Below are 10,369 nucleotides of genomic sequence, written 5' to 3' on the forward strand. Positions count from 1 at the left end.
CACCTCCTCCATCCCAATCCTCCTTCCAAGGCCTAACCTAATCCCCTCTTCCATCTCAATCCTGTCTCCAAATCTACAAATAAACACAACATTAAATGGGTCCCACCTCTATTCTAATCCCATCCCCCCTCTATACCCCAAAACAAACGAGGCCTTAGAGTGTGATTTGTTCTAGAATTAGGGAAAATTCAAAACTCTTGTAGTGCAAATTACCCAAATATGTAATTTTACATTTTTAGAAATCCACTTTTATTCTTAAAAAATTAAATCCAAACATGTAAGTGACTACCCTTTTATGTAATTTCCACTTTAATAGGACCTTCGGGGTTCAAAAAAAAAAAAAAAAAAGAGAAAGGATTAAACAGTTCACAAAATTACATTTTCGGATCTATTTGTATTTCACCCTTAATTTTATTGGGTGCATTTTTAACTGGGTAATTTTACAAAATTTATTTGAAAGTCGAAACTGGATCTGTATTTATATTTTGACCTCAAATTTTTAGCAACACATTTGATAAATTATATTTTGATTTAATAATTTTATTTTCATTCATATTTTAATTTCATCATTAATTGCATCGTGCCATTAGAAACGAGCATACACTAGTACATTTAAATAATTTAATAGGGAGTTTAAAAAAATTATAGGTACTAATTAATTTTTTTGGTGTGAATAGGATCCCCCTAAGCCCAAACTGAATATTAAATCAACATAAAATCTTAGCCCAGTTCGGCCCTATGGGCAAAATAATTTTTCTAAACCATAAAAATACCAGGCTGGATTGCATGGATTGGGCGGGCCAGAAAGCTGATGGCAACCTTTTAGACTAATTAGTTACAATTACAAAATTTCAATTTTTTTGTTTTTTATTTTTTATATTTTGCATCTTTAGTAAATTTTTTACATTATATATGGAGCTGAAGTGTTAGTGATGTGACAAATTCTGATACTTTTTTTTTATGAAAGTTAGTTTCGGAGTAAAGTGAGAAGGATTGTAAAAATCAAATGCTAAAATGGGAAGAATTACCAATATAAAGGGCCAAAGTGGGAAAAATCAAACTTAAAGGATTAAAGTGGGAAGGATTACAAACATAAAGAGTCAAAGTGAGAAAAATCAAACTTAAAGGGTTAAAATGGGAAAGATTGTAAATATAAAAGGTCAAAGTAAGAAAAATTAATTTTAAAATGTCAAAATAAAAAGTGAGTGAAATTTTAAAGACGCAAAGTATAATTTCCCATAATATTTATGTCATCCAACAAGTGTTGTATGTCAGGTTGAGGATTTGAACTTCCAAGCATGAACCATCCGTTCCACATGTATGCTTCTTGCCAACTCATTTTTTTCAAAATAAATAAATAATTTCCATGCGCTTTCATTGGCATTTTTCACACTTGATTAGTCACGACCGGCTTTAAGTCAAAAACTCACAAATCGCCCGCGTTGGGCCGCAAAAAAATAGTTAGAAAAAAGGTCCCAAAATTAATTTAGCTCTTGTATTAGTCCTTACAAATAATAATAATAATAATAATAAAGGCCACTTGAATTTAAAATCCAAAGTTTTTTATTTTTATTTTTTATAGAAGGCTCAATCTAAATCAGAAAGGCCCAAAATTTTTGGATCCTCAATTTATATTTTAAAACTTTATGTTTGATTTAACAGTTTTCAAAAATAAAATTTGAGTTCTTAATCTCTATTTTTTAGTTTTATTGATTTTTAATTTTTTTTAATAATTTTTTTAAAACTTTTTAGGGCCACTTAATTTAGATAAATTTTAAAAATATAAAATTTGTCATTTTTTTAAAAAAAAAAATTCACTAAATGCAAAAAAATAGTATATATATTTTTTGTATTTATTGAATTTCTTTAAATTTATTCACAAATATTTAACGTTTTAAATATATTTAGATAAAGTACATCTGAAATATTAAAAAAAAATGATTAAAATACGAACAAAGCTTTAAAAAAAAATAATATGATTTTTTTGATTATTTTAGCCTAACTAAAAAAAATCCATTTGAGATGAATTTTTTGATTATTTTATAATTTTATGAGTAAAAAATTGAAATAATTATAATTTAAATATAATATTTAACCTATTTTATATTTTAATAGATTAAATTAATCCCAACCATATTCCAATTTGGCGTTCTAGATACGAACAAAAAAACAAAAAACGTAAAAAACAAGCAAAGTGTTTTGAGACCAAACTGCAATTATTCGTTTTAGTCGGCTGGGAAAACAGAAGAGAAGGTTTTGAAGCTTAAAAAAAAGTGAGCGAAGATGGAGAAATTGGAGGCTTAACTCAAACATCATTAGTGTGTGTTTTTTACCTTATCTCAATCCTCATTCATTACAAAGGTATTTTCTTTCCCTCTCTATTTTATTTATGGATTTGATTTATAAGGTGAACTGAACCAGACTTGGCCTAGTGAAATCTTTTAATAAACTCTTAGGCCATGTTTGTTTGGACGGACTGGATTAGCATTCACATGACTAATAGTCCTAGGACTACGAATCCGTTGGATTATGTATCCTATCTTAACTAATAGTCAAGTTTAAAATAATTAGTCTGTACTTCAATTGTTTAACCAAACATCGGATTAATAATTTTATTGGACTATTAGTCCAATCCCAAGGTCATGTCCACCCAAACAAACATCACCTTATTGGTAAAAAGTTTTGTTTAATGATTGTTACAATCTCAACTATCTAGTCCAGTTGAACCCATTTGCTTTATTTATTTATTTATTTAGTTTTCATGGAACCATATTTATCTTAATTTTTTGAAATTAATTGTGGAACTATATCATATTTCTGAACCTTTTCTTATGGACAAAGGAAGAACTTTTTCTTTTTCTTTTTCTTTTTCTTTTTAAATAAAACATTATCATGCACATCTTTAGTTTCACCAATTTTTTCATCTAATTTAATTTCAAATTTGAGTAAAAACTAGTTCTTTCATGAAATTTTCATCAAAATCTCTTTTAAAATTCCCCACTTATCCCAAATTCTCCTTTTCATCAAATTGATGAATAAAATCATTTCCAATGCTTCATTTTTTAAAATTTTTGTCAAATTCAAATTTTATGAACGATTTGATGAGTTTTTAATTTGATACGGAGAATGACTCTCTTTGATTCGATGAATATTTGATAAAAGGATTAAGATGATTTTTGAGCACTTTTTCATCAAATTAAATTTGACAAAAGAAAATGTGAAACGATTGGAGATGCTCTAGAGATGATTTTTTAGCACTTTTATATTTGATGAAAGAAAAATTACACAATTATCAAGAGAAGCAAATTAGCTCTCTCAGTTCTTTCTCTCGGTCCCTTTGTTTTTCCTCTCATTTTGGTTTCTCTCTCCTTGCTCAAGTTGATCTTGTCATTTTTTCTTTCTATACACACCAAAATATTTTGCACCCAACAATTGGCGTTGTGAATGTAATTTAGCTGTTAAAAAATGAAAGATCTATGTGGATAATGAGATAAATTATCCATGAAGATAAATTATTGAGGATTTCTATTATCCCAATTCATGAGAGTCATTCAATTAATCCATAGAAGATGTGCCACGAAACAACACTTATTTGTGTTTGGCTCTTTTGTTCTTGTTCTTGGCTTCTTGATGAGCCAAAGGTGAGTTCTTTTAATCTGCTTGTTACACTTTTTTTTTTTTCTTTTCTTTTTCTTTTTTGACATCTTAGCTACAAGAAGAAACTAACTACTATGAATAAACAGAATTTTTAGCAACATATATTAAGTAAAAATCATTGCAATTACACAAGATTGTATTTCTTAAATAGAAACAACCCAAGTTTGGTGTTCCGTAGATGAAAATTGAGGAGTTATTCTATTAATTTTGGTGTTCCTTTAGTTTCCAGCTACTTTCAAATTTTAGGGTTACTAATCTAAGTATTTGCATAAATGTTTGGAAAATTAATCTAGTATTTGCATAAGAAAAAGCGTTACTGAATTTCACATATTTTGGCTTACAATATGATCTGGTGGTTGTCAAAAGATCGTGGATGTGGTTAAATTGCTTACTTTGGCTCTTTTACCGACAACAATCTAATAGTACTTCTTGTTTTGTTTTGATTTCATTTGATAATGGGTTTGTTATTGCACTTGAACATCTGAAACTTTTTCAACAATTTGTATAGCTAATTAACCTCAAAATATACAGCTGGAACTAATTAACTTTTTTTCATATGTTGACATTGATAAAGAAGATAGGTGTGTGATGGATCCAATTCCAACATTGTTGAGGATACTATGGGACATGTGGGATGTTCGAGTGCTAGTTCTCCTCAGTCTTGCTTTTCAAATCATTCTTTTCGTCTTTAGCAACCGCAGGAAGTACATGTCGTCACTGTGGATCAATGTTGTTGTTTGGCTGGCCTACTTACTTGCTGATTGGGTAGCAATTGTTGCCCTTAGCAAGCTATCTGATGCCCTAGGTGATAACAGTAACAATGTATTTCCAGCAATATGGGCACCTCTGCTTTTGCTACATCTTGGTGGCCCAAATACCATAACAGCTTATTCTTTAGAAGATAATCAGTTGTGGTTGAGGCACTTGATGGTACTGGGTGTTCAAGCTACTGTGGCAATTTATGTCATTCTTATGTCTTGGAGAAAATATTTTTGGTTTTCATATTTGTCACTCCCAGCGTTCGTGGCTGGAATTATTTCTTATGTGGAGAGAGTGTGGTGGGTTCTCAAGTTAGCGAGTAATGACAACTTGGGAGACATTGTACCATTTAAAAGGCAAGCCGACATAAGTCTTGATGGTCAGGAACACAAGTATGTAAGAACTCTAGTCATGGCGCAGAAGTTGGTCAAACAATTTAAGCGTTATATAGAGAACTATGACATTGGTAGATTTGTTTTTAAATTTCCTTCTAATCAGCTGTCAACGAAGGTGCAATGGAGGGAAAAATTCACGAGTGATGATACATATTTTTGGGATGCATTGGAGGTTGAAATGGGACTTATGTATGATTTATTCTATACAAAAGCATCCATAATGTATACCAATCGAGGGTGTGTTATACGCTTCATCAGCTTTGTTTGTATTATGTCTGTGTTGGTAGGATCGTTTTGGGCTATATGTAGGAAAGAGAACTGGCATCGTGAGCACTACAACTACTCCACGATTGACGTCACCATCACAGGAGTGTTGCTATTTGGAGCTCTAGCATTGGAGATTTATGCAATCATTGTAATTTTAGCCTCTGATTGGACAATGCTTTGGCTAATTGAGCACGAGAAAGGAGAATGGGTGATCCAATTAAGACGAAAATTCCCCTGGCTTTACAAACAAAAGAAATGGTCTAAGAAGGTAGGGCAATTTGACCTATTGGCTTTTTGCTTTAAACAAAATAAGCCTGCTATGTTGTCTGGTAGACTTAAAGAAAAATTCAATAGGTACATGCATAAGACTCATGTGGTTGTACCTCCTAATCTATATGACATGATTTTAAACTATGCTTATTATTGGAGTAGGCCAAGTGTAATGAAACTAGATGAGGTTGCTCAAGCTACCTTAATATCCACCATGAAGGTCTTAGATCCTCATCTTCCAGCTTTTTACGAGGTAATCGTGATTGTTCACTTGGCAACAGAAATTTGCTACCATTTGGAATTGAATATTACCAACCAACGAGGTGCTAACTCCTCTAGACATGAAAAACAAATTATGGAAACTTGCAGGACTTTGTCCCATTACATGATGTATCTACTCCTCATGTGTCCTTGGGCGTTGCCCATCAATCTTTCGTACACCGAGTTAGGAAACTTGATCCATGATCTCAAAATGTTCATTAAGGATAAGGAGGATGTAAACAGAGCTTGTGAATTGTTGAAAGATTATCCCATAACATTACATGACCCCTACGATCTACGCCGGATACTACTTGTTGTACAAAAATTTGTGAGAAACTTCTTGGGATGGGAAAGGCTGAGATCGTTGTGGTTGGGCATGCTGGGGTTTGCAGCAATTAAAGGGGACAAAAATTATCATCTTCAACAACTTAGACAAGGAGGCGAGTTTCTCACTTTGTTATGGTTCTTTATACCCCAATCTAATATATTGGATAGGATTGATGCTGCAAAAGTGGGCAGACAAATTAATAATCAGGTGACTCAGCTTACTACAAGTAATATAGATAATTATGTAGCATAGAAATTATCCGTATAGATGGTTATGTAAGCATTACATAAATTATCTTTTTAATTTTTGTTCAATCGTTACAAGTCCATTAATGTATGATTACTTGCACCGATCAAGGGTGTCAATTCCGCTCTTTCAGATGATCGGTATTTAACTGATCTTTCGTATTTTCTCAATTTCCTTTTATTTTCATTCTAGTTTTAATTTTTTTCTTCCATAGTTTAATCATGTGAAACAAACGTACGTACGGTACTTTACATTAATGTTATTCATCTTGAATTATTAGGCCAACCATTATCTTGAAATCTAAGTTCTCTACTAGTTCAACACTGTTTCAAGGATGGAATTTGTCATCTGGAAAATAAAATGGTCTATTCCAGCAACATTAAGGGGACTATATTTATGGTATGTTTCTGCGCATATTTTGGGGATTGCTATGGTATGGTTATTTCAGTTCCTCTAACAAAAATAAGGCCTTGACACTCCTCACGTCTCTAAGAGTGAGTGAATGAGTGAGTGAGTGAGAGCGAGAGTGAGTCTGTGAGAGTGAGTGAGAGAGAATGTGACTACCTGTGGCTAGAACATGGGTATTATTGGTAGTTTAAAAAGATTAGATAGGATGGAACCTTTCAATTTGTATATATCGTGCATACATGTTATGTAATTTTTTGGTGTTATGAACATTTGTTACTTTAGTTACAAATATTTTTATTGTGGCTTTGTTATTAGATTTTGTGGAATTTTTGTTAGGACTTTTTTTCCAGTATCTCTAAGAGTGAGTGAGAGTGAGAGTGAGAGTGAGAGTCTGTGAGAGTGAGTGAGAGAGGATGTGACTATGTATGGCTGGAACAGGGATATTATTGATAGTTTAAAAAGATTAGATAGGATGAAACTTTTCAACATGTTATGTAATTTTTTGGTGTTACTTATGAACATTTGTTACTCTAGTTACAAATATTTGTGTTGTGGCTTTGTTATTAGATTTTGTGAAATTTTTGTTGGGAATTTTTTCCAGAGTGAGTGAGTAAGTGAGTGAGTGAGAGCGAAAGTGAGAGCGAAAGTGAGAGTGAGTGAGAGAGAATGTGACTACGTGTGGCTGGAACAGTGATATTATTGATAGTTAAAAAAGATTAGATAGGATGGAACCTTCCAATTCGTATATATCGTGCATACATGTTATGTAATCCTTTAGTGTTAGTTATGAACATCTGCTACTTTAGTTACAAATATATATATATATTTTTTTTGAGAATCTAGTTACAAATATTTGTATTGTGGCTTTGTTATTAGATTTAGTGGAATTTTTGTTAGGACTTTTTTCCAGTATAAGTTATGAACATTTGTGACATTAGACCACAACAAAAAGTCACAGCCTAATAAGACCATACAACGAATGTTTAATGTACACCTTGGTAACTAACAATACACATATTCATAATTTTTTACATGTATTTTAGGGAAATTGAAGTATCTATTATTGATAGTATCTTCTTTTCTTTTCTTTTTCTTTCAGCGAAATGAAAGAAAAATATTATTGATCAATGGAGTTAGAACAATCTAGCAAAATACAAAAATAGAAAGAAAAGGGAAAGTGCTGAGAAAATTATAGTTCACAAGCCTCATCATCTCAATTAGGTTGACACCAAATAAAAAGCGAATCAAATGGAAGCACAAACCAAAAAAACAAACAAACCAGAAAAGACCAACAAAAACAGGGCACCTAGTTTTTCATTCCATCAACAAAAAGGAGATGAGGAAAAACCATCCTTCTAGCTAGCCACAGCACGAATAATAAAAAGGACTTGTTTGGGGCAACTCAAAAGTTGCTTCTTTTTTTTTTTTCCAGGAAAAAAAATAAATAAATAAGAGAAGAAGCTAAGGTGTGCCAAACAGTGGTTGGTTTTTATTTTTTATTTTATTTTTATTATTATTTTAAACTTCAGCTTTCTTAGTCCTGTTTTTGTAGAAGTAAGAAAATGTGTATTTTTTTTCTCATCTTTTAACTTTTTACTCAAAACTACACAACAAAAAATCACTTTTCAACCAAACACTCTACAAAAACACTATTACTAAAAGTTTTTTTTGTTATTGGCCACTATTACTAAAAGTTATAATTTATTTTTCACCAAACACATTTACAACTTCTACTTAAAACTGAAATCTAAAATCACACTAAAATCTAAAGTTCACTAAAATTGAAGTTAAGCATTCCCAAACACCCACAAATTATCGTTCCAATGTCATAATGGAGATCTATTACCTGTGACTTGTCGCAACTCGAAGATGAACTCATTGATAGTGAAATCTTTTGTCTTCCATCCTTGCGTCACCCAAAAGGTGATTCTGGTCTTCACAACTTTTGCTATTGATTCCCATTCAATTGTCGGCTTATTATTGAAGATGCAATCAGTCTTATCTTTTCCCATATTGTCCGTAAGATACCAAAAGGACCTCCAAAAGAAGCAACCATTCCCATATTGATAATATTTCTAAACTGCATAACTATCAATGTTACTCGTAATAAGCTGAGTCACTTGATTGTTTATTTTTCTACACACTCGCGCAATGTCAATTTTTTCCAACATATTAGATTGTGGTATAAAGAACCACAAGAAAGTAAGAAAATCGCCTCCTTGCCTGAGTTGTTCAAGATGATGATTTTTTTGCCCCTTAATTGCTGCATAGCCCAGCATTCCTAACCACATGGATTTCAGTGTTTCCTATCCTAAGAAATTTCTGACAAAATGTTGTGCAACAAGTAATATGCGGCGTAGATTTTTGGGGTCTTGGAATTGGATGGAATAATCTTTCAACCTTCCACAAGCTTCTTTTTCATTCTGTGCATCATTAAGAAACACTTTGAGCTCATGGATCAAGTTTGCCAACTCAGTGTCCAATAGAGCGATGGGCAATGCCGAAGGGCACATGAGGAGAAGATACATCATGTAATGCGACAAAGTTCTACATGTTTCCTTAATTTGGTCACCACCTCCAAAGGAGTTTGGAACTTGTTGGGAAGTATCATTCAAGTTCAAATGGTAGCACATTTCTGTTGCCAAGTAAAAAATAACGATTAGCTCGTAAAAAGCTGGGAGTTGAGGATGTAAGACCATCACGGTGGATATTAAACTAGCTTGAGCAATCTCATCTAGTCTTGGTACATTCGGACTACTCCAATAATGAAAGTAGTCTAAAATCATCCTATATAGATTAGGAGGTACATCCACACAAGTCTGATGCATGTACCAATTAAACTTGTCTTCAAATCCCAAAGGTCTAAGTAGGCTTCTAATACAAGAAAACCTAGCAGGCTCATTTTTTTTAAAGCAAAAACCAAGCAGGTCAAATTGCCCTACCTTCTTAGACCATTTCTTCTTTTGGTAAAACCAAGGGAATTTTTGTCTCAACTGGATCACCCATTCTCCTTTCATGTGCTCAATTAGCCAAAGCATTGTCCAATCAGAAAATAATATTACCATCACTGCATAAATCTCCAACACTAGGGCTCCTACAAGCAGCACCCCTGTGATGGTAACGTCAATTATGAAGTCGTTGTAGTACTGCTTGTTATGCAACTTCTCTTTCCTGGATATTACCCAAAACAATCCTACCGACACACACATAGTACAAATGAAACAATGCAACACATAACACACCCGCACTTGGTATAGATTATGGATGCCTTTGTATAGAACAAATCGTACATAAGTGTCTTTTCAACCTCCAATGCATCCCAAAAATATGTTTCATCCCTCATGAAATTGTCCCTCGATTGCATCCCATTGGACGAGTGATTGGTAGGCAATTCGAAAAGAAATCTTCCAGTATCGTATATAATGCTTAAATTCCTTGACCAACTTATGGCCCATAACTAGAGCACTTACATATGTGTCCTCCACTGTGGTACGACCATCAAAACTTGCAGCAATTAGATTATTATCAAACGGTACGATGTCTCCCGATTTGTCATTGCTTGCTGACCTAAGAACCCCCACTCTCTCCCCACACTTAATAATTCCAGCCACAAAAGCTAGGAGTGATAAATATGAAACCCAAGAATTTTTTCTCCAAGAAAAAAAACTTACAAAGACTGCCACGGTAGCTTGAACGCCCAATACCAACAAGTGCCTCAACCACAATTGATTATCTTCCAATGAATAAGCTATTATAGTATTTGGTCCACCAAGATGCA

At 32.8% G+C, this 10,369-nt stretch overlaps 1 protein-coding gene and 1 long non-coding RNA gene across 3 annotated transcripts; one reads left to right on the plus strand and one right to left on the minus strand.

The window, feature by feature from the left end:
- Nucleotides 1–2,145: 2,145 nt before the first annotated feature.
- Nucleotides 2,146–6,353, plus strand: LOC145801245 (uncharacterized). 2 transcript variants are annotated; one of them, XM_082891989.1, is made up of 2 exons: nt 2,146–2,361; nt 4,235–6,353. In XM_082891989.1, the coding sequence occupies exon 2, from the start codon at nt 4,246–4,248 to the stop codon at nt 6,187–6,189; it is 1,944 nt and encodes a 647-aa protein (XP_082748115.1). In that variant the 5' UTR covers nt 2,146–2,361; nt 4,235–4,245; the 3' UTR covers nt 6,190–6,353. The 2 variants fall into 2 exon arrangements, with proteins under 2 accessions (XP_082748115.1, XP_082748116.1); XM_082891990.1 differs by having other exon boundaries at nt 2,192–2,361; nt 4,232–6,353.
- On the minus strand, nt 2,321–6,646 carry LOC145801246 (uncharacterized). Its single transcript, XR_014342433.1, has 2 exons — nt 2,666–6,646; nt 2,321–2,451 (listed from the first exon to the last, which is right to left on the minus strand). It is a non-coding gene; the product is annotated as an uncharacterized LOC145801246 (long non-coding RNA).
- Between the last annotated feature and the right edge of the window lie 3,723 nt (nt 6,647–10,369).

This window comes from Camellia sinensis, chromosome 10, assembly GCF_055761805.1.
Source record: "Camellia sinensis isolate YWXY chromosome 10, ASM5576180v1, whole genome shotgun sequence".
Classification (NCBI taxonomy): Eukaryota; Viridiplantae; Streptophyta; class Magnoliopsida; order Ericales; family Theaceae; genus Camellia; species Camellia sinensis.